Source organism: Eurosta solidaginis, chromosome 1, assembly GCF_040869045.1.
Source record: "Eurosta solidaginis isolate ZX-2024a chromosome 1, ASM4086904v1, whole genome shotgun sequence".
Lineage (NCBI taxonomy): Eukaryota > Metazoa > Arthropoda > Insecta > Diptera > Tephritidae > Eurosta > Eurosta solidaginis.
This window is the reverse complement of record NC_090319.1, coordinates 340,371,008-340,396,202: the sequence shown is the minus strand read 5'-3', so window position 1 is coordinate 340,396,202 and position 25,195 is coordinate 340,371,008. Positions and strand designations below refer to the sequence as shown.

General features: G+C 39.7%; 1 protein-coding gene across 1 annotated transcript in view; it reads left to right on the top strand.

Annotated features, from left to right (window-relative positions):
* The window catches only part of Dhc98D (Dynein heavy chain at 89D), a 322,849-nt gene that overhangs the window by 156,871 nt on the left and 140,783 nt on the right, over positions 1–25,195 (top strand). The window contains exons 31-34 of the mRNA XM_067773518.1: positions 17,649–17,792; positions 20,370–20,510; positions 20,582–20,818; positions 24,658–24,966. Of these exons, the coding sequence (XP_067629619.1) occupies positions 17,649–17,792; positions 20,370–20,510; positions 20,582–20,818; positions 24,658–24,966 (831 nt within the window). The remainder of the gene's footprint in view (positions 1–17,648; positions 17,793–20,369; positions 20,511–20,581; positions 20,819–24,657; positions 24,967–25,195) is intronic.

Genomic DNA, 25,195 nt, shown 5'->3' with positions numbered 1-25,195 from the left:
TCCATACCAATCTATTCTGCGTCCAGATAAACCCGTATACCGAATTTAGTGAGGATATCGCAATATTTTGTTGAAGTTATCGTGTTAACGGACGGACAGATGCACATACGGACGGGCGAACACGGCTGAACCAATTTTTTGTTTTTCGAAACTGATGATTTTGAAAGTCTATATCTATTTGGATGTCTGTATCTGTCTCGATTCCTTTACAACCAACCGTTATAAAATTAAAGTTATAATACCCTATGTACAAGTACAGCTGGGTATACAATTTTTTTTTTACCGGGTCCCCCTCGGAAGTTTGTGGCAAACACTCGGAGTGTATTTCTGCCATGAAAATCTTGTCGTGAAAACTCATCTGCCTTGCAGGTGCCGTTCGGAGTCGGCGTAAAATCATGTAGGTTCCGTCCCGCCAATTTTTAGGAAAAACTAAAAGAAGCACGACGCAAGTGGGAAGAGAGGCTCGGCCTAAAATATCTTCGGAGGTTATCGCGCCTTGCATGTATGCATGTATGTGGTCATTGGTTATTCTATTGGGTCAAAATGAATGTGAAGTAAGTTCGGTATGCTCCCAAAAATGTGCGTTGTTTTTTGCTGCCCACAAGCAACTATCGCAATAGTGCAGCGCGCTCTGTGGTCCCTTAGCATTCAGAATAAGTGGCAAATGAAGCGGTACATTTTTTAAGGCTTGCACCGACATCAACTTCAGCTATTTGCTAAACATTGTTTATTTGTTTAAATGTAACATTTAAGTTTTGACAGAAACGTTTTATTATGCAGCATGTAGATGGGAATCGGCGTTAATTTGATTGGCACATTTCAAAGTAATATTGATTGATGTCATTTTCAAAATGTTACCTGTTGTACATAACCTCTTATATAAAAAACAGAGAAATATAAGAGCAGAGTGGGTTGTCAAGCCTTCTGAATGCATTTCAGCTATTAAAAGCTTGCCAGTAAAAAAAGTGCCAATTATGCAACAAATTCGCTTTATACAATTGCACAGAACAAAATCAAAATACTCAGAACAAGTTTTTACAAGCAGCTTCGCGCCTCGGCAGTGGTATGACAAACACTTCGAGTGTATTTTTGACATGAAAAGCTTTCCTGTGAAAATTCATCTGCTTTGCGGAGTCGCTAAAACTTGTGAGTCCCTTCCAATTGATTTGTAGGAAAAATTAAAATAAACAGCCAGACGCAAATTGCAAGAGCCTAGATCGCTTCGGAACTATATCGCACCAAGTTATTGTTTATGTGGAAAAATCTTTGTTCATGGTATAAGGGAATAAAGAATGTAAGAACAAGCGTGAGCATTGTCTTCAGAAGTGGAATGCGTAGTGTGTGAGACTGATATACTGTATGGGGAATAAAGAATAAAACTTGCGACTTCTGGTTGAACGCCAGCGAGAATTTCGAGTTTCGAGAAATACACTCCGTTGTTTCTTATTTAAGGTTATATAATATTGACCATGTAGGTATTCAATTGGATGTCTGAAAGCTTACGAGTCTTACGAGTATTTCAAGATTCGCGAATCTAACGAGAAGCCGATATTCGCAGGAAATGTCTTCTTGAAAAATATCGTGGAAATTGTAAGCTCTAATACATAACGTAGTAGTCACTATACTGTAACGTAATATGAGAACACTGAACGAGGAAGAGTTGATATGAGCGACATGACATCATGCAGGAAATAAATTAATGGAAATTAACGATAACAGAAAAAAGAAATCGGTGATACATATATATATAAAGGAGATAGGAAACGAAAAAGCAAAATAAGTGAATTTAAAGAAGATGAAACAGAAGAGGTTGAAGAAAAAGAAAAATAAATTAAGAACGTCGACAATGATGATGATAATAACGATGCTAAGTAAAGCAAGGAAAGCAAAAAAAGAAAATGAAAAGTAAAGAAAAGAAAAGGAAAGAAAAGAAAAGAAAAGAAAAGAAAAGAAAAGAAAAGAAAAGAAGAGAAAAGAAAAGAAAAGAAAAGAAAAGAAAATAAAAAAAGGAAGAAAGGAAAGAGTCAAAGCCGAAGCCGAAACTAAAATTGGACAGCGTGTTATTATTTTGTTATCGAAATGTGCACTGTTTGTTATCAATGAGTTATCGATTTATTATACATAGGTGTGCTATCGACGAGGTATAGACGAGTTATCAATTTGTTATTGAATTATTGTACAATTGCTTTCAATGACAATGAGTTTCTATTTATTGTCTAGGTGCTATCGGTTTGTAATCGGAATGTTAATGATTTATAATTGAAGAGTTATCGATCATTCACCGAAGAGTTATCGATCATTCACATAAGAGTTATCGATTTGTGTCCAAGAAAATATCAATATGTTATGGAAAATCTATCGTTTTATTATTGGTAAGTTATCGCTGATTCATCGAAAAATTTTCGATATCTACAGATGCACGTGTATAGCTTCTCATAGATCTCTCGATCTAACCGCTGCTAGCTTCTCAAAATGAACCACTGTTCTATTTCGAGGTTTCCCAATTATTTGTATGCGGTAGGTGACATCACTGGACATCTTCACAACTCTGTACGGGCCTTCCCAACTGTACCGATATTTGGATGGAACACCTTTCCGCCGGTGAGGGTTTTATAGCAATACCAAATCTCCCTCCAAGAAACCTTCCGAATTAAAGTTCTTGCCGTGCCTGTGTTTCATCTTACTACACATTACCCTGGGCCGTTTCCTCACCCTCTGTTCTTTGGCCAATGAAGAACTACTCCGCTGAGCTTGATCTTGACGGATTGACTTTGTATCATCAGTATCGTTTTGACGTTTCACAGAAGTAGTGCGCGCTGGCTTGAAACCACCCTTGTATTCTTTCTGGAAAATTCTTTCAGTCGTTTTATGCATCCTTTAAGGTTTGTCAATGCCAGTGTTTTTTCTCGCAGGTAACTTCAATTTTGATTTGTTTGGTTCATTCGTTCCATCAACCTTTGCCCGATCTACTGCCTTTGACTTGTGTGGTTTTTGTCCAATCTCTTTCACCAGCACTCGATTACTGCTGAACCCTTTTTCCAAACTGAAGTTATGTGACATAACCTTGTTCTTATACTGCATAATCCTTCTCTGCATATCGATCCTGATGTTTTAGTCAACTTAGAAATCCACTCCCAATATGACTTCATCAACTATCTCTGCCACAACGAATTTGTGTAGAACCATGACCTCCCCAATTAGGACTTCACATACCACTTCCCCCTGGACTTGGTTGTACTGGCCAATAATCGTACGCAATCATGCTGCAGGTAATGGCTTTGCTCTCCTGTTGACCAAATCGGATCGGATTAAAGAATGAAATGCGCCCTTATCTACAGTCAGTACACGCTCCTTGCCATCCACATTTCCTTTGACGGTAAGACTGCTCGATTTCCTTCCAGTTTGCGAGATAGGTATCACACGACATTCAATAGCTGTGACAATTTCTCGATCTTTACATTTGACTCACTCTTGCTTATCTCCTCCAGCTTTGCGTTTACGACCAGCCAAGTTGGAACTACCATGACCGGTGCTGCAATGACGTGCAATGTGACTTGGGTTACCGCACTTGAAACACTTCATAACTCCGGCATTTTTCTGTTGTAATCCCTTCAGTGCTTCCAAAATTGTGTCTACCCAATCTAGCCTTTCCACTTCCACGCGATGAGCTTTGTATGCGTGCTTACTCAAGAGTGAGGCAGTTTCCTGAGCCAGTGCATGGGATACTGTTTAGCTCGCTTCGTTTCCATGTCCCGTATGCCATTTATAAAGCTCTGGATATTTACTCTCTCGGTGTATTCCATGGGTGCGTCCGCATTTGATAGATGAGCCAATCTTTCAACATCCGAGGAAAACTCCTGCAAAGTCTATTTAGCTTTTTGGTACCGGTTTTGCAATTTTATTTGGTAGATCTGCTTCCTGTGTTCGCTTCCGTACCATCGTTCTACAGCGGCCATCAATGCTTCATAACTTTTACGTTCGTACTCTGTGATGGTTTGTAATATCTCAGCAGCTGGTCCTTTTAAAGCCACAAACAATGCAGCAACTTTATCTTCGGCATTCCAGTTATTCGCTGCTGACGTCTTTTAAATTGGAAAGGAACATAACCATCAAATGTTGGGCATTTTACCTTCAGAGTAGACGTTGAAGTGATTAGACGGTTCAATTGTAACTCCTTAATCCGATCTTTCAGAGCATTTACCTCGGCCTCGATCTTTTCCTGTCGGTACCTGAAACCTTCATAAAATTGGGTTAGTTTCTCTTCCGTGCGCGCTTCCAGCTTAGATGATACACGGACTTCCTGCACTTCAAGTTGTATAGAGATCTGAGATGATATCTTCGCTGAAATTTCTGCCGGCATTTCGGATATACGTGCCTCCTGTGATTCCAATTGAGATGCCATATATGTCTTCTGTTTTTCCAGTTGTGATGTTATATTTGTCTTTTATACTTCGAGCTGTTATGACATATTTGTGATGACATTTCTGACATTTGTGCCGATATTGCAGCCAATATCATGTTCATGTCTGTGTTCGCCATATTCTGCGGTATTTCATTTTTCTCCTCCAATTTCGTTGTATCATCGCCATCAAGATGAAAGACATACTATTCCACGTTAATTCCTTCTAATCCCATGGCGTCTCGCAGTCGCGCCTGATGTTCGAGTTTTGTTGCCGGTTGTATTCAATCCACGACTCTCCAACTCATTCTTCAGTTGCTGGATCTTCAATTCACTCCACTTTGCCATGTCCTTATTGTACCCAAAATCTTCCGATATTTATTCAACGATTCCTTTTCTGACAGCAATTGTAACGAATTTACTGAAATTACGCTTATTCCAAATCTTCTGCTAACGTTCGAATCACTAAACTGTTGAATAAATAACTCCAATATTGAATAATGCAAAAATGGTCTTTATTAGACTACTTGAAAATAACACTTATACTTCGCAACTGATAGCTTGCTTAAACCAAACTGATTGTCGTATCTCTACTGTTGCTGCTTTTTATACTCTTCGATTTCCTCGTTCCATACTTCTAGGCGTTTCCAGAATTTACTTAGTTACTGCTATAAAATTATAACTACAGATGCACGTGTATAGCTTCTCATATGCGCGTGTATATGTGAGTGATACTTCCACAGATAATTGCCTACTTTTGGGAGCATCTCTGATAAGATATATGCATGTGTTTGTGCGTCCCTTCTCCGAGGCGTGTACGTACATATGTGTAGATATAATGATTGAGTCGTTTATGTAGATACAAGTGACTGCCTGCTTTATTGTTGTTGTGGCTTCAAATTTCCCAATTGTTCTACTTCGAAAAATGAAATTTGCACTGAGCCACCAGCTAAAATTAATTTAAAAGCTGAAACTTTAAGAGGAAAATTTTGCTTTTTTGAATTGCTGGAGTTTTGATATTGTAACAGCAAAAAGTTTTGAAGAATGCTGTATCCGGCAGACTTGGTCCGCTTTCACGCGAATCGCGCCATAAATTTTTTGAAATAGGTCGTTCGAATATTATTTTTGTCAAAGAGGTACCCCTGTACCGAACTTCAAGGGAGTCGCACCATAAATAAGATCATTTAAAATAGGTCGGCCATGGTTCACTTGTCCGACCAAAATTTGAATTTGAGGTATCCTCGTACTCCCTGGAACACACAATATTTCTTAAAAATCGGTCCAGTTGTTTAAGAGGAGTTTAGTGACAAACACATTTACAGAAGAAACATATGCATATATATCTTATAGATTTTAATTCGGGCTGAACTCGTACTTCGGTGGAACGATGTCGTTTTAAGATTCGCTCTAGCTCTATTTGCGATTCCAGATCAAACTACTTGTACTCATAAAACATTAAGTTGCAAACAACTGTAATTTTATCATACAATAATAAAACTTCTATTCAAACTCCCTCTACCACAATAACTATGCTGACTCCATGCAAAGTCAAAATTGACATGTTACTGTTCTAAGTGGAACATTTGCCATGTGACACAATTGACAGCTGTGCCACCACATTCAACACTGCGACCTAGCTTATATTGGCCCACATAGCGCTAGGATATGAGCTTCCATTACTCGCGCGTACTTGTTTATATTACCCTTAGTACTATCGTAGTGGCAACGGATTCGCCTACTCTGATATTACAACTACATCAACAAGCCAAGTGGAAATCACACTTAAAAAACATGCTAATAAATCCCTTGGCATAGATGTTGCCTAGTTTAACATCATATAACAATAGATTGACTCCTGCCGTCCAGCAACCTCACTATCTTGGCTATGCTGTTCAGTTATTACCTGTGAAGGCAAACGAGAACAAAACCTGAATGTGATGGAAATGCCATTCACAGCTGTGGCGGCGGCTGAAGGCGGTAACGGACGAGAGCTTCCGCGTGTGCATCCGTATTTGCATCGAGACAATAAGAACAAAAGCGACAGCATCACCTAAGTGGTTTCCGCTCGTCCTCCCGTTTACTATTCCGCTATGTGTAATTTCCGCTTATTCGAGGTCGTTGCTTTTCAATATCACACTAAACAACTGTTATGTCAATGCCTGTAAGCTACACGCAACATCGGTTACATGACATGTAGCAAGTGGAAAAGTGGCAAGTGAAAAGTGACAAACTAATACAATCAGCCTAATGCATTCATCCGCTGTGTAAAATCTTTCGCGGATTTACTTTGTTTCAAATTTTCCTATATAACTAGCTGTTGTAAATAAAGTTATCAAAAGCACATAGTTAAGTAGTAGAAAAAAAAGTACTTTCAATAACCCTAAAGCTCATCAAGAGTGAGGCATTTGGATCTTGTTTAGGTGTAGGCCCAGATAAAGGCTTAAATTTTCACTTTGTTGAAGTCTGCGAAAGTGGAATCTCTCACAAAAGGCGGGGATTACCAAATACTCATAAAGCTCGAAGTGTTAACATACAAGGAAGGATACGTCTAGAAAACAAATTTTTAAAATTAGCCACAGCTCGCTCAAGCATTGAGAAACAACAACAGGAGTAACTTTTCCAGAAACAAATAATTTGGGGCTATTTAAGAAGAGTTTTGTCATCTACTTATCAGTAAAAACCGATAAATTAAAAAGGTTATTGTTTCATAATCAAGTGTGACGGACTTTTCCTTGACTTGCCGGGGTTGATCTCAGTCCGTCCAGGGTTCCTGGAAGTAGAAGTTTCTAACGGTCCTTCTGAAATAATAACTCTGTTTTGTTCGATACAAAACGTTATAAAAATTATTTATTCAACAAAATTCTACTTTTCTACTCCTAGGCTGATTTCCTTGCTCTATAAGAGGTGACGGAGGTGATAAAGCCCTCGGCCAACCTCTGCGGTCGAATGGAGTGATAAAGCCTCCAGACGAGTATACTCTAAGTACAAATGAAGTGAAAAAGCCTTCAGGTGTACTCTTGGTCGGTAGTGATAAAGCCTACCGACTCGTATGCCTGTCTCCTAATCTCTGAATTTCAATGCGAACTCGTCGCCCTTATATACTAATTTTTGCACGCAGGCAAACGGTTATTTTATAATAACAACTTTGAACTAATGGTATTAACAATATAAAACAACTGTTATTCCGGTAAATATTTCCTTCCCATGAATTTCCATGCACCATAATGCTCCTTATTGAATACAATGCCTTTGTACTTGCTCATACCGTGCTTTCCAGGCTTTGGTTTATATATTGTGTGTTTGTATATTTGTTTGTGGTCACCTGATTCTAATACTGTGTTTTTGCTTTGCCCAATGCTTCTGCCTTCTGTTGTATGGCGTGCGTTGGTGTGTTGTATGCTAGTGCGTAAATATGTATAACGAAATTTCAATTAGTAGCGGCGCTTATTTTGACGACTTGCTGCTGATCTCCGTTCACTTAAGTTATTATGTATGTTGTATTTGTAACTGGGTACATTGGATTTTGAGTGTGCAAAGGGTTGATCGACCGCTGCATTTTTATGTTTTGTGCGTATCTACTTTCCAAATATTTAATGCATGTTAGGGTGATCCTATATTCAAAGTTTATGTTTGCGAAAATGTAAATATTTGGCTTGCGTGCAAAAGTGCGCAAGTGTAATTTGCTCTTCAATTTAATAATTATCAATTCAACGTACAACCGAATATATGTATTTAGAGTATAATTCATAAAGGTATACATATGTATATTTCATAAAAAATGTATAAGTGGTAAATTCAAATATAAACTCCAAGTTATTTCAAAACGTATCTTCTTTAGAAAAATGTATGGATATGTGTATGTTGTGAGGATACAAAGTCCTCGACTTTGGGGTCCTCACACTCCCCCCTCACCTTCCGCAATGAGACTCACCGTCACCAGGTCGGTGCGCGTGATCCGTACGCGGAAGTGGTGTTTGCCCATGCTGTTCGTCGTCGCTGCAGTCGCTGGCCATCAGGCTCAATATGTCGCTGTTTTTGTCGTTGAAGCTGCCGTTGACCCCGCTGGCCTTACGGCTTATTATTCTGCTGTCGTCGTTGGTTGGCGTTTCGCTGCCCTTCCCGTCGACGGTATGTGTGATGCCAGTCTATAAAATAAATGAAAAACTGGTGGATTTTCCTCAGGGTGTTCCCACCGTGTATGGTGGATTAAAAAAAAACGTGGTATATCATACGCATAGTTAAAGAGTATATTTACGGGATATTTATGTAATTGTGGTTAGAGTTTACCGAGTTTTTATTGGTTGATCCGACTTCCGGGTACTTCTTGATATGAAATTTCTTCGTGTATAATTTGACAATGTCTCGGTTGGGCATGTCCGTTACTACCGATTTCATCCGGATTGAAGTAGAATCTTACAAAATAGTCTGTAATTCCGCAGTTGTCTCGGGGTGTGTGTTCGTTTAAGGCTGCCATAGCGAACTGCCTTCCCAGGTGTAATCTTGTTCCATGCGCCGGTTCTCTGGCGATCTGTAATTTATTTTCTGGAAATATTCGTTCCTGATTCTCCGCAATGTTTTGTACTTGACCGTCTCTGTATGCTATCAGCTGTTGACTTGTACCTTGGTTCTCTCCGTGTTGTCTCTCGGTCTCTTCGCGGACTCGTGTGAGCGTACCGCAAATGGCTACCTCGCTGTTATTTTTCTGTTGTTGTACCTCTGGCTTGTTGTTTGCTGTTCGATTGGACGGTGTTGACGCGGTTTGATCTTCACTAGCGTCCTTTTTGTATCTCTCTTTATGACTTTGCTTCCTGGATTCGTTGTTGTCGGCGGCGTCGGCTGCGTGGTATGCTTTCAGCTCACTTAGGTGGGCTGTCCTCCTCCTTCCTCTGAAGACTTTGTCTAGCTCTACGATCACTGGTGACACAAAGTTCATTACCCGGTAAGGTCCACTGTACCTTGGCGCTAGTTTGGCTGCAAAGTTATCTGCCGCTTTTGACAGCTGATGTTCCTTTACCAGCACTAGGTCGCCTATCGCCGGTCGCCATTGCCTTCTTCTTAAATTGTAATATTTCGCTTGCTCCATGGATGCTCTCTCTTGCTTCCGTCGTACCATCTCGAATATTTCTTTCGTCCTCGTTGACTTCTCTCCTGGGTTCGCTAATTTCTCACCTGTACCAAATGTCTGCTCATCGTAAAGGCTGTTGGGGATTCTCGGTTCCCTCCCTTGTACTATGTATGCTGGACTGTAGCCTGTCGATTCACATACACTTGTATTCAATGCCAGCGTTATCTCTGGTAACAACTCATCCCATGTCTTCTGCTCTTTTCCCGTAAATTGTGCTATCATCCTCTTGATGTTCCTGTTTGCCCTCTCTGTTGGGTTCTCCTGCGGTGTGTACGGTGCCGTTAATTGGTGTTTCACGCCAAGTTCCTCTAAAAATCTCTTAAAACGTCTGCTGATAAACTGTGCTCCGTTGTCCGTAATAACAACTTTTGGGACGCCGAACCGTGCCAAAATCCTCTCTCGAAATCCTCTTATTAAACATTCTGTCGTTGCCTTTCTGATTGGTATTACTTCTACCCATTTTGAAAATTTGTCTAAGAATACTAGTGCCATTGTGTTTCCATGCTTCGATCGTGGCATTGGACCAACAAAGTCTGCACAGACTGTTGCCCAAGGCTCCTCTGCAATCTTCGTTAGCATCTTACCTGCGGCTGGCTGTTGACTCGGTTTGTAAATTTGACATGTGTGACATTGCTGTATGTACTTTCTTACATCCCTGAACATTCCTGGCCAATAGTAATGTGTTGTTGCTCTTGCTATCGATTTTCGGATGCCCATATGCCCTGCGCTCGGTGTGTCGTGGATCTCCTCTAGCACTCTGCGTCGCTGTGAAGTCGGGACACACAGCTTCCATGGCACTGCATCTTCGCCATCCACCTGACTTCCTATGCGTCTGTACAACTTTCCTTCCTCGATAATGTACTCTGGGAATTTCTCCGGGGTCTTTCTTACATCTTCCATCTTTGCTTTAAGCCACTTGCACTCGTCTTTTCCGTCATCCATCGTCAACGTACCCAACTGCTCGTCCATCGGTTGCCTTGATAATGCATCTGCCACAACGTTCAACTTTCCTTTTCGATACTGTACGTCGAATGAGTATTGCTGTAGTTCCAGCGCCCATCTCGCAATCCGACCAGTCGGGCTCTCTATCGCATTCAACCATTTCAACGCTAGGTGATCTGTTATTACTGTAAACGTGTATCCTTCTACGTACGGCCTCATTTTTCGTATTGCCCACACTATTGCCAAACACTCCTTTTCTGTTGGTGAGTAGTTCATCTCTGCCTTGTTTAACCTGCGGCTTGCGTATGCTATTACTCGCTCTTCGTCGCCTGAACCTTGCGTAAGTACTGCACCAAGACCAAAATCACTTGCATCCGTCTGTAAACTAAACTTCCTCGAAAAATCTGGACAAGCGAGTACCGGTGCCTGCGTCAGTGCTGCCTTGAGTGCTTCGAATGCTGATTGTTGCTCTTCAGACCACCTCCACTTACTACCTTTCTTAAGCATAGATGTTAACGGGTGTGATACTTGTGAAAAATCCGGCACGAATCTTCTATACCATGACACAACTCCTAGACAACGTCGTAACTCTCGTATATTCTTCGGTGGTTGCAGTTCTTTGATGGTTGCTATTTTGTCTGGGTCGGTATGGATGCCTTCCTCGCTAACGACATGACCTAGATATTTTAACCTTTTCTTAAAAAACTCACATTTTTCCGGGTTTATCCTCAGGTTCGCTCTATGCAGCCTTCGAAATACTTCTGTTAAATGTGCAATGTGCTCTTCCAATGTTTTACTTGTAATGATAATATCGTCAAGATAAGCAAACGCGTATGGTTCCAATTCTGGTCCTATGACACGATCAAGTGCTCTCTGGAAAGTTGCTGGGGCTGAGTGCAAGCCAAGTGGCATTACCCTCCATTGGTATAGTCCACGCCCAGGTACTGTGAATGCGGTGTATTGCTTGCTGCTTGCTTCCATAGGGATTTGCCAATATCCATTTTTCAAATCCAAGCTACTGATAAATCTCGCGCTTCTTAATTTGTCCAAGATATGTTGTATACGAGGTAAAGGGTATGCGTCTGGTACTGATCTTGCGTTTAGTTGACGGTAGTCTACGCAGAGTCTCCATTTGCCATTCTTCTTCTTTGCCAAAACTATGGGTGCGCTGTGCGGGCTATTCGATGGTTCGATGCAACCTTTTTCGATCAGCTCGTCGACTTCCTTGTTGATAATTTCTTGCATTTTCGGATTCTTCGGATAGTACCTTTGCTTAATTGGACGGTCGTCCCTCATAACTATTTTGTGTGTGGCCACGTTGGATACTCCTGACATCTTTGCAAATACCTGTAATTCTTGGCTCAGAAATTTACTCACCGCATCTTCTGTCTTGCTAGTTGCTATCGCCGCCATTGGGTTGTGTTCCTTGAAATATTCGCTATTTGTTTCGACTATAGTTGTACATGTCACTACCTCTTGCTTCCGTTCGTCTACTCTCAACGTTATTTCTTGACCACCACATCTCATCTCAAAGTTTACCTTCGCCAGATAGTCCGTGCCAATTACCACCTCATCACCCAGTCCCGGTAGGATTAGCATCTCGTTCCTCTGTACTTTATCACCCATTCTTAATTCCGCATCTACCGCTTCTTTGACTATTATTGCTCTGCCATCGCCCATTCTTACTCGTGTCTTTACTTCCTTGAATTTGCCAGTTTTTAATCTTCTCGCCATTGCATCACTTATAAAGCTCCTCGTCGCTCCCGTGTCAATCGCTGCTACTGCTTCTTCTCCGTTCACATACGCTGTTACCAATATGCGGCCGTTTGTGTATTTGAACATGCTTAACTTCTCCGAGGTTGCACTTCCGAAGACCCCATCCCTCGGTTCCAATGTGGTCTCTGGTCGTTTCCCTGTGGCTTCCTACAACAATCACGAGTGAGCACGCCTATCTTACCACAAATCCAGCAAAATTCTCTTCTTATGCCTCGGCACCCGTATGAGAAGTGACCACCTCTTCCGCATCGTCTGCAGGCCGTTCTTGTATCTACATATTCTTGTTGTGGCTCTGACCTCTGCTGTTGTTGGATTTCTACTCGCTCTTCCTGTCTTTGTTCTGCCTGGAGACACTGGTACTGACCTTCTTGCCGCCGTGGTACGAATGGCCTTGTGGTTGGTCGCATTGGTTCCCTGTCAGGAATAATATTTTCATAGTCTTGAGCTAAACTTACCAGCTCCTCAAGATTGCTGACCTCGCTTCGCTTTATGTATAGTTGGTACTCTCTGCGCGAGTTTCTGTATATGCGGGTTAGTTTCTGCTCCTCGGTGTAGCCCGCGTGACGCATGATTCCTTGTAGTGCCAAGACATAATCTTTAAATAGCTCACCTTGTCGTTGTACGCGCATACGAATTTCATCTTCCAATTGCTCTAAGTATCGGGAGCTTAGGAAGAACTTCAGGAAGTCCTTCTTGAAGGCGTCCCACTCCTGCCAATGCCGGTTGTTATTCCTGTACCATACCAATGCTTTGTCCTTCAATAACTCCGGCAGCGCTTTTGGAATTGTGTTGCGGTTGATTTCATACCCATCTGCTAGCTCCTCCACTCTTTCGATGAATCCTAGGGGATCTTTGCCTCCGTCGTACTTTAATCCCCACTTCCTTACTCTGTCCATGGTCGTTGCATATGTGCCAGGCTGTTGAATATCATTTGTCGTTGCGTACATACCAGGCTGCTGAATAAAATGTACCGGCGGTTGTCCGACCTCCAATTGATTGGGTGCACCATTTGCCTGTTTATCATTTCTTGGTGAATTTAGTTCGTTGCTTGTCTTTGACGCTTGTGGATTTGTTAGCCGCGCGTGCCGAATCGCCAACTCTGTGAATCGATCCCGTAAATTCTCGTTATCCTTCTCCTCTTGGATGAATGCCGCCAATCGTTTTCTTAGCTCGTCAACCGTTCCGCCATCCTCTAGCCCAAATTCCGTGCTGTAGGCTACCAGATCCTCTCGAGTGAGATAGTATACCCACGATACCTTTACCATTGTTTTGCTTTATATCCTCGTCGTATTAACCCAGAAGTGTGTGGATCTTGTTTCCCTCTTCGTTTCTGATGCTCTGAAAGTATATTTTAAAATTTGATTTGTTTAACCTGCTCGGGCGCCAAAATGTGACGGACTTTTCCTTGACTTGCCGGGGTTGATCTCAGTCCGTCCAGGGTTCCTGGAAGTAGAAGTTTCTAACGGTCCTTCTGAAATAATAACTCTGTTTTGTTCGATACAAAACGTTATAAAAATTATTTATTCAACAAAATTCTACTTTTCTACTCCTAGGCTGATTTCCTTGCTCTATAAGAGGTGACGGAGGTGATAAAGCCCTCGGCCAACCTCTGCGGTCGAATGGAGTGATAAAGCCTCCAGACGAGTATACTCTAAGTACAAATGAAGTGAAAAAGCCTTCAGGTGTACTCTTGGTCGGTAGTGATAAAGCCTACCGACTCGTATGCCTGTCTCCTAATCTCTGAATTTCAATGCGAACTCGTCGCCCTTATATACTAATTTTTGCACGCAGGCAAACGGTTATTTTATAATAACAACTTTGAACTAATGGTATTAACAATATAAAACAACTGTTATTCCGGTAAATATTTCCTTCCCATGAATTTCCATGCACCATAATGCTCCTTATTGAATACAATGCCTTTGTACTTGCTCATACCGTGCTTTCCAGGCTTTGGTTTATATATTGTGTGTTTGTATATTTGTTTGTGGTCACCTGATTCTAATACTGTGTTTTTGCTTTGCCCAATGCTTCTGCCTTCTGTTGTATGGCGTGCGTTGGTGTGTTGTATGCTAGTGCGTAAATATGTATAACGAAATTTCAATTAGTAGCGGCGCTTATTTTGACGACTTGCTGCTGATCTCCGTTCACTTAAGTTATTATGTATGTTGTATTTGTAACTGGGTACATTGGATTTTGAGTGTGCAAAGGGTTGATCGACCGCTGCATTTTTATGTTTTGTGCGTATCTACTTTCCAAATATTTAATGCATGTTAGGGTGATCCTATATTCAAAGTTTATGTTTGCGAAAATGTAAATATTTGGCTTGCGTGCAAAAGTGCGCAAGTGTAATTTGCTCTTCAATTTAATAATTATCAATTCAACGTACAACCGAATATATGTATTTAGAGTATAATTCATAAAGGTATACATATGTATATTTCATAAAAAATGTATAAGTGGTAAATTCAAATATAAACTCCAAGTTATTTCAAAACGTATCTTCTTTAGAAAAATGTATGGATATGTGTATGTTGTGAGGATACAAAGTCCTCGACTTTGGGGTCCTCACACAAGTTATTATAAACAGTAAGTTATTATCTTCGAGTTATCGACTTAATATCAGATTTTTCTTGGTTTGTTGTCGACTTGTTAACCACTTGTTATGGATGCGTAATCGACTTTATATTGAAGTTTTATCGGTATCGGTCTCATTACAAACGGATGAGTCGTCATTAAAAAATTCATAACATGTCTATACCAAATTGATAACCTTAAGATAAGAAATCTACAACTATTCAATAGCAAATCAATAACTTTTCGATTATAAACCGATAAATTTGTGATAAAAGACTAATAACTTTTAAATAATATATTGATAACTTTACGATAAGTCGGTAGCAAAAAGATAACTTTTCGATAATAAATCGATAGCACATCAATAACAAATTGATAACACTCCGATAACAAATCGATAACTTTTTGATAACAAAGTGGTAGGTGTTTGATAACATATCGACCGCTTTTCGATAAATAGTATATAACTTTTCCATACCAAATCAATATCTTTTCGACAAAAAAGTCGTTAACTTATGGATAATCTTTGTCATCGATAAAAAATTTACAACTCCAGGAGCCCTACAAGTTTTATTCTGACTCCGAACTGCATCTGCGGGATAGGTGAAATTTTGCTGAGAATATTTTCATGGCAGGCACGTTCTACTGCCAAGAAGCGACTGTATGGAAAAGCTATTTCCCAAAGTACTCTTCCTAAAATTTGTTTCGACGGCCTAGGGTATGGTAGTTCAGCGGCCTTCTTTTTATTACAGAGCTAGTAGCGCAGAATCCTTTAATAACGTCCTCTAAGGCTGCAAGAAGATGCTATATACTTTAGCTCACTAAGTAGCCGTTGCGTCTATAGGGTTACCTGGTCGGCCGCGAAAAAGCGGATGAACTTAAAAAGCCCAGGCAGCAGAAGATAATACTGACAACATATTTTAAATTGTAAACCGGAATCAAGTAAGTAAGCCTATTGGTACTTACAGCCATTCGCTGTTCACATTTTGGCCTCTGGTACTCTTTACGAACCGAGTTCTGGTCAGCAGTATTGTCAATACCGTGTGGTGGCTTATGCTGACGAGTCGTACCTAACTGTCAGTGACGACCCCACAACCCTCGCCGTGGGGATATTCCCGTATACCCTGCGGGACTTTTGGGAAGGGTACCTAGTATGGCAGTTTGGTCATCTGAACACTGAGGAATAGCTGTAATCCCAATTATACTGTATTAATTTTATTTAGTACTATTAGTTACAAGACTCCTGTCTGATAGTGTAAACACATTGGCGTTTTATTTGACAACAAGCCAAGATTTTGGAACGGAACTAGAAATGCCTCAGTCGCGTTATACTGCTACCGTGGCACCGTTACCAAACTCAAATGCGTCTTTCCAGGATATAAGAGGGCTTCGAGAGGCGTGTAATAGACTTCATTCCAGATGACTGTGCACCAAGTTTTTCCCCTACTATTAACTTAAAAATAATATCCTCAAGTGAGGAGTGGGGTGTGGAAATAATTTGGCTCAGGGGTCTGAAGCATTTGTTTCTTGGATGGGAAGGTTAGAGGTCCAGAACTCGAAGACAGCTGGACAGGTAGATAATAGGACTTACGTTTTAAACTAACTACATCCTTTTGACTTTTACTTGATGTTTTCTAGGACCTAGCTTAATTGCTGCTTCCACAGGACACTTCTTGATGAAGTACTGTGTGAGAAAATTGCTTTAATCGCTAACTGACTATCGCTAAATAGATTGGCGCGACTATAGCTTAAGCACACTTCGTCAAGGACGTAAGCTGCTTTCTTCACGGCAACAGTAAAAATCAGACCCGATCCCTTCTGTTAATTTGGAACCGTCGAATTTTTCTGCCATTTCAGCACCCTTTTTGCCAACCCACCGTCTCTACTGTGACTCCGAGATCCCTTTGGAAGCTCATAATTATCAAATGTTGCTATGACCATAAGGCCTGCACTCTAGCTGCTCTGACGCCTTAAGCTTAGTTGCAGTTTTTAACACTATATTATTGGGCATTAGGTTTGCAGTCGGGATGTATAGAATGGCTTGCAATGCTGCTGTCGGGGCATTTTTTGGGCTCCCAATCAAAAAAATTTTTACATATTAAGTAGGGAAGCATTGCTGATCATAAATACGATTAAAATAGCAATGTATGAAACTGAGCATTAGAATTGAAAAAAAAAAAACAAATAAGGGAGGCTAGGTTCGGGTGTAACCCAACATTACATACTCAGCTGCCAAATTACAGCTTGCAAATTTTTAAATTACCTTCTTTTGAAAGTGGGCGGTGCCACGTCCATTGTCCAAAATATTCTATTCTGCGCCCTAAGATCAACCCACCTACCAAGTTTCATCGCTTTATCCGTCTTTGGTAATGCATTATTGCACTTTTTCGGTTTTTCGAAATTTTCGACATCGAAAAAGTGGGCGTGGTTATAGCCCCATTTCGTTCATTTTAAATAGCGATCTGAGATGAGTGCCCAGGAACTAACATACCAAATTTCATTAAGATACCTTAAAATTTACTCACGTTATCATGTTTACGGACGGACTGACGTGGCTAAATGAATTTCTTTTTTCGCCCAGATCATTTTGATATACGGAAGTCTATATCTACATATCTCGATTAGTTTATGCCGTTACGGGGTACCGTTCTGCGAACAAAATTGATATACTCTGTGAGTTCTGCTCAGCTGAGTATAATTATTGCATTTCAACAAGAAAATGGGTATATAATATATAATATAATACCTTTTGCACTATTATTGTTGTTGTAAATTTTAAAATTTTTTTCTGTTTTTTAATAACTGCTATTCACTTTCTTTAATCGACAGGAACGACGTTACGTCTGCTTTGATGGTGACGTAGATGCGCTGTGGATTGAGAACATGAACTCCGTTATGGATGATAATAAGCTGTTGACATTAGCGAATGGTGAGCGCATTAGATTGGAAAGCTACTGTGCATTGCTTTTTGAGGTGAGCACCAACACACTGACATATACACACACAAACACCTCTACACACATTACCCAAGTGTATGCTTTGAAGGACATACTCCATTTGGTTAGTCGCGATGCACTTTGAAAGCTTGCGACAGACAATGACGAACATCAGGTGTATTTGTGAAAAAACTGCGTTGGTATTTGCCAATATTGTATATAGGGGAACGCAAGCACAAATGCCAACACAAGCACCCCCACATACACATTCATATAGATGGATACAAAAGCTTTGAAATGAAATTTGTGCGGCCTCAGTGCTAAATGGCTTTGTAATGAGCAGGTTGACTTTTTGCACAAAACTTAAATATCTGCACCAACAAAGGCCAAACATACAGGCATGTATGAATGTACATTAGGGTGTACCATATTTTTATGCGGAAATTATTAGATTGAGCCATAATGCAAGAATCAAACCGGGATGCCCATTATGAAGACATTGGCAAATAAGTTCAACATTTTCAAGACATTTTCCATAAATGGCAAGGCAATAAGTCGATGCAGAACATAATATCTATAGAAAAAGAAGTGTTACAGAAGCCGGCCTTAAATATATTTTTTAATATTTTCAGAGCCCTGCATCAACGGGTTCCGGATATCGGGGAACTGTTTTAAGTATTGCTATCCTTGTGTCCGTTTAAAAGTTTTCACATTTTCCACCCCTACTATTAACGATATATAAAAATTCAAACAAAATAATGTCTTCACCAGCTACAACCGAAGAGTTTAGACCTCCTTATGCGATAAAAATCTCTGATGCGGATTTCATGTTCCAAATTAAAATATGCACCGGGACCAGCTAATGGTGTCCCTTTTCAATGAGCTTCGCATTATAACGCGAAATGGCGTATTGGCTCACGGCCCGTTCGTTTGCTGGGTCACATCCACCATGTGTGCCTTCACACCCGATATATTTGATCTTTCGCTACCGATCCTCCTGAATGAATCACATTTTTTTACAACAGAATCGCTGAAGGTTTTGGGGAGTTTTATCGATGTTGAAGCTCCTTTCCGGACACAGATCCGGTGCGTTCCGTTTGCAAGCACGAATTAGGTACTAGTGCGACCACCTGCAGAAAACGACATATTTTTTAGGCCGGAGGAAATGATAAGGGACATAGGCTTTCCTCGAGACCTCACCAAACATTGTCCTGGCCTCGTTTTTCTCCCAATATCAACTCATAATATGCTCTTTTTACTCAAACGACTGAATTCTTGTGTGCCAGATTTCTTCGTAGTGCTTGCGGAGATTACTGATGTCAAGAAGATGACTGTTACAATCCTCACTTTGTAGATGATGTAACGGCGACATACATAAGAAGATATCCCGTGGTTGTTTTGAATACAGTGGTTTGACATACCAGCGACTCTCGTACTTTGTATCTACTACATGAAATTAAGTAGGAGAGAAAGCTCAAATTTTTTACCCTTATGTAGTCAGACTATCTAATGACCGTACACCCGCAAAATTGTAGTCCGTTTTTCTGCAGATAGATATCAACAAATAAACTGACCTCTGTTCTTGCATAATCCAAAGAATTCAGATGTAGAGTACAACATCTGTGCCGCAAACCATCGCATAGAACGGCGCAATATTTAGGAACTCCATAGACTTTGCTGACCTACAAATACGTCCAGTAAAGCTCAACCTTGCTTGCAGACCCATTTTTTGTAACATCCGTATGTACTGTAAAATCCCCACCAGCCCTTCCACTTCTTTATCGTAAATTACATTCTGTTTTTGGAATTCAACAATTCTTTCCTGTAATTTTAAGTATACAGCTTTGTAGTCCAATCCATTTTAGTCCATCAAAGTATACGTTATAGGTCTCTCAAAATGCTATGCACACTTCCTGTAGAATAAAATATAAAACACGCCTCGGACAAAATTGCCAAAAATCACTACTGTAACGAGGTTAAAGAAATCCTCTATAATTCTGTACCGCCTGTTATATTTCGAATCGCTTAACTGTAGAATAAATTACTCAAAAATTTTATAAAGCAAAATATTTTTTTTACAACACTACTATGGTATTAGTACCTCACAACTAATTAATTATTCCTCAGCTTGCTCTGCATTTACACTCTCAGTTGCCCCGTTCGCCTATTTCTCCCAGGGTCTAGACATTTCACCGGCAGCCGTCTCGAATAGTTCCTGATATATTTCTCGATGCTGTATCTTATATTAAATATTAGTTATATATATGCGCTCTTCACTGCTGTGTATATCTCTGCATCTCTTATTCACTGTTGTTCTATTCACTCTAGACGAAAAGTAAAACTTTCTCGAAATTTAGAATTTTTTATAATGTTTTTGAGATTGGATTACATAGTTTAAAATACAAAATTCATAAAGGCCTTTTCTAAATTATCGGAAACAAAAAAGAATAGTTTAGTTGATGCACTTTTCTAAAATTTGTCTTTGCTATTTTCGTGTGCGCTGCTGTACATTTCTATCTATTTTTTCGGTATACAACTACGATATCCGGTAAACCCTAATGTATATTCATATATAATCTCATTCACATATATTCATCTCGTTATTATTTTTCAGGTCGGTAACTTATGGTACGCATCACCTGCCACTGTGTCACGCGCTGGCATGGTTTATGTGGATCCAAAAAATCTTCGTTACGCTCCATATTGGCAGCGATGGCTTTTGACGCGACCAAAGGGCGAGCACGAAATATTAAATGTAATTGTGACTCCGTTTAATATAAAATTCATTTTAAATATCATACTATAATTTTCTTTTAATTGAATCAGGATTTTTACGAAAAAATAATCGTTCAATCGATCGCTTTCATATTGGAAGGCGTAGATGGCACTTCACAGGGCAACCCTTTAAAAATGGTCATTCCGCAAACAGAATTAAATATGGTTGTACAATTTTGTTTTATGTATGATGCTTTATTGCCAATGTATTCGAATGTTGCTGATATCACTGAAACTCCAGAAGCTATTATTTATGACCAGGACTCTATAGAGTGCGGATTTATACAGGTAAGTATAACTCTTGTGTACCAAAAGCTTTGTTAATAGACCATCGATAAACGAGATGTCTTCAGCGATTAGCTCGCCAATTTTGAGTCAGGTTGCAAGATTTAGACAGAGCACAGTAGTGTTAGCGCTGAGCAAGATGTAATGTCTTTTGATGTCTCCCTAACATCATCTTGTAATGGCAGTGGACTTTCCATCAGAGAACACTTCACTATACCCATCAGGCAAATTTTTTGCTACAAGGCTATGGAAATTTGTATATCAGGCCATTAAAGACATCCAACTCAAGAGCACTAATACCTACCGATGTTCTCAATGAGTGAGTATGGTTATATCTGAGCAACTATCGCAAAATTGATTAGGCGCTACACTGCTTCGGATCACAAACAGCCACACCCCTAACTAAAACTACAAATGCCTCCACTGAAATAAGCGGTCTGCACCAAAATTAAAAATAAAAGCACGTGATGTATTTTGTTCGGGCAACAATCGCAAGTGTGTCACTTCTCAAACATTTTACCAAGACTTATATTTAAGTTCATCCGGCCTTAACAAATTAGATCGGTCCTATGTTGAGCTGCAGAACGATTACGCCGCAATGGAGACCTAAGGCCACAAAATCTGTAAACATAGAAACGCTGCAAGGTGGGGTTTTGTCACCAATGCTGTGGTCGCTGGTTATCAACCAATTTCTTAGGCGTTTCGACGGAGAACCCGTCAAACTTACGGCATATGCAGATGATGTTTCAGTCGTCGTAAGCGGCATATGCCTACCAACAATCAGATCCATTTTGGTTCAGGCATTCAGGATGTACATAACAGGGCATCAGCCCAACGCCGAAAAACCCGACCTAAACTCTTTACTAAGAAATATAAGGTCCCTATTTGATCGAAGCCTTAGCTAATAGGGATAACCCTACGAGAAAAATGTAGCAAAAAATATATAGCAGTCATCGTAGATAGATGGTTGTAGGGGGTCCGACATTAGTATTGCACATCATTCTGCACACCCCGCCTATGGACCTAATGACCAAAAATATTGCGTTAGCCACTGCAATAAGGCTTAAGGCCTCGGGGCAGCTTGAGTGCAGACCGTATGGCCGCAGCATTGTAGCGCCATATAATATCGGGCAAACGAAATATATGGTCCCGTGCTGAGCTTCTGGGGGCAATAATTGAATGGATGATTGGCGCCAGGGTGAAGAATGGGCAGAACGTGCTATACGCGTGTATACCGATGGTTCCGAATTAACGAAAGGGGTCGTGTCTGCTGTTTACTGTGTCGATCCAGTAATAAAAAGTTCACACAGGCTGCCATATTACTGGAGCGTCTTTCAGGCGGAAGTTACATCCGTGAAGAAAACAGCATAAATTCTGTAGGGGATGTGCTTAAACTAAACTGTCCCGTCAATATATATATATAGATAGTCAGGCGTCGATTAAGGCAATAATCTCAAACAGTGCTTCATAAGAAAGTGTCCTGGAATACAAAAAAACATTGAAAAACTTCGCTCAGGCCAGTCGGAATTCAGTATCCATGAGCAATATTTAAATGAGAGGAGGGTGGGCTGCCTTTGCCGCAACCTAAAATATATTTAGTAAGATCCTCTCAAAAATTATGAATAATGATTTCTCCTTATCAGTTTAGACGAAACTTCTTCGAGCAAGTCATAATTGATGACAGAGAAAACTCTAAATCATTAAATTTATGCCTGGAAAATTCTGGTTTGGCCAAATTAGGCCACTTTTTTTCTTTTATAGACCGGTGTAACTATTAGGGTGGAGTAATACCCTATGGATTTTTTTTTTTTTTTTTTTTTTTTTGTAATGGCCTGGCAATGAAAAGTTGTCTTTATAAGAGTTCACCAAAACCACCAAATATTATTTTCGTTGGATGGCGTTTTGGTGCCCTCAGCCCCAAGAAATTGAGCAACATAACCGCGATTTTACAAAGCTCATAATAGTATGTTTCTAATCAGGGCCGGATTAACAAGTAGGCAGAATAGGCAGTTGCCTGGGGCCCCAGAAAAATGAAAAATACTTCTTAAATTTTCTTACAAACATAAAATTCTATAGAGTGAAAGAAAAATATAATCAGAACTGAAAATAAATTTTACTCAAATAAATAAATCTCAATTGACCGAATTCAAAAGGCAAGACCGACGAACTAGACAAGGTAGGAAATTTCCGACTCATTTGGCAAATTGTATGAGCATGCAAATAAGTGTATCGAAGTTAAAGGAGAGTATATTAAATAATGAAAACGAATTATCTCAAAATGTACACTGGTTGTTTTTATTTTGAAAAATTTTGGTTATTTTTGGAACAGAGGGTGTAAAGCCTTCAAGAGGAAATTTCAGCTAGAATGATGAATGATTAATGATGGATGAAAATTAATGAATGTATTGTAATGAATTTGGGAATTTCCTGATATTTTCGTATCGCTGAAATGTTGAGTAAATAACTCCAATATTCAGTATTGTAATATGGTATTTATTTAGTCTACTTTGGGACTAGTACAATTATACGTCAATATCGCGTACTTCACAAAAGTAACCACGCTTTCAAACTGATTTCTGAGGAAAAAACTAAGCAGTTATTACCTCTTGTACGTTATACAGAAATCGTAAAACGTACTCATCGTAGAAAAAACCAACCTAATGACGAAAATGCTCCAGAAGTAGAATTTTCGCCTCGCGATGATTTTAGGACAAAACGTTTCCTCGAAATCATCGACAATCTTCACAGTGAAATCAAACGACGTGCGAAATATATACCGAAGTTTCAGAGAGATTTTCATTTCTCATCAACTTTTCTCCAAGTGATGGAGACCTCCCCGAAGCTATAAATAGCTTAGTTCGTTTTTATTCTAGAGATTTCGAAGAAATTTTCATTGAAGCGAAACAATTCCAAAGTTACGTGAACTCTAGATACAGTGATGCACAGAAAACTCATAGTCATTTGTATAAGATTCTAATTAAAGATCAATTCGTCGATGTATTTCCTACACAGAAATAGCTCTTCAAGTTTTTTTAACATTAATGAGCACAAATTGTTCTGCCGAACGATCCTTCTCGCAATTAAAAAGAATCAAAGCTGCTGAAAGAGCTAAAAAGCGACAAGAGCGACTCGAGATGTTAGGTATACTTTGCATTGAGTCAGATTTATTGAGCAAAATCGATATTGATGATATAATTGTTGAATTTGCCGAAAATATATGTAGAAAACGACATGTTTAAAATGTAGATAGTAATTTTATAGATATCATTACATTGTGACAATAAAATTGTTATGAAAAATATAAGTTTGTATTTTTTAATCGAAAAAATAAGGGAATGAACATGTAAAAGGGTCCCCAAATTGATGGTAGCCTAGGGCCTCGTTGAGGGTTAATCCGGCCCTGTTTCTAATCAAGTGTATAAGTAAGAGTTTTACAGGCACATATTAGGCTATGAAAATAAGTAGGCTTTGAAATCAATGAGCACAATAACAACAAGCGAAAGTAAATCAATGACAAAAAAAAAGAAAAAATTTTACCTACCGTCTATTTCAAGTTTAGTTGCGTTGGGGCACCTCTAAACATACGATGAGTGAAATAAAAATTGTCAACCTTATTTCTGTTCTAGAAAGGCAACTTTCTGGAAATCTGCTAAAAGCGATTTCGAAAAAAAATAAATTCACTCCACCCTAGTAACTATCTTATCCAAATTCAAATTGTGCCTTCGAGTCTGAGTCTGCTGTTGTGTTTAAGATAAAATAGCCAAGAAAGTCTATTGCTCTAAAAATTTTAAACTTTTCTTGCTAGATTTAACACCATTTTCGTTATCATTTCATATGACCAGTGCGTCTACAACTCTTTGGGTGCAACACTCATCGAACGTGACAAACCAATTTATGATGAATTTATGAAACGTATCGCTGGCTTTCCAGCCGTTACAGACTCACCGGAAACACCAGCAATGGGAGGGCAACTACCCAATAGTAAACCCACGCTCTATGACTATTTCTATAGTCGTGATAGAGCATGTTGGATCGCCTGGGAATGGGTGGTGCCCGAGTATGTACATGATCCAGAAATGAAGTTTAGCGAAATCCTTGTGCCAACCGTTGACAGTACACGCACGAATCGAACATTGGGAATGATGAGTGAGGTAATATTCCTATGAAAATATGTACATACATTAGGGCGGGTCGATTTAAAAATCGCTCATTGCTCTGTGAAAATCGTATTCTAGGGATCAAAATAAGAAACTTTGCCAAAGGAACCATACCTCTAAAACGAATTCTGATGTCCCCCCCCCCCCTTTTGGGTCGAACTTTTGGGTAGGGGCAATTTCAATTCTACCTGCTGTGTCTTGTGGTGGCTTAATAAAGACAACA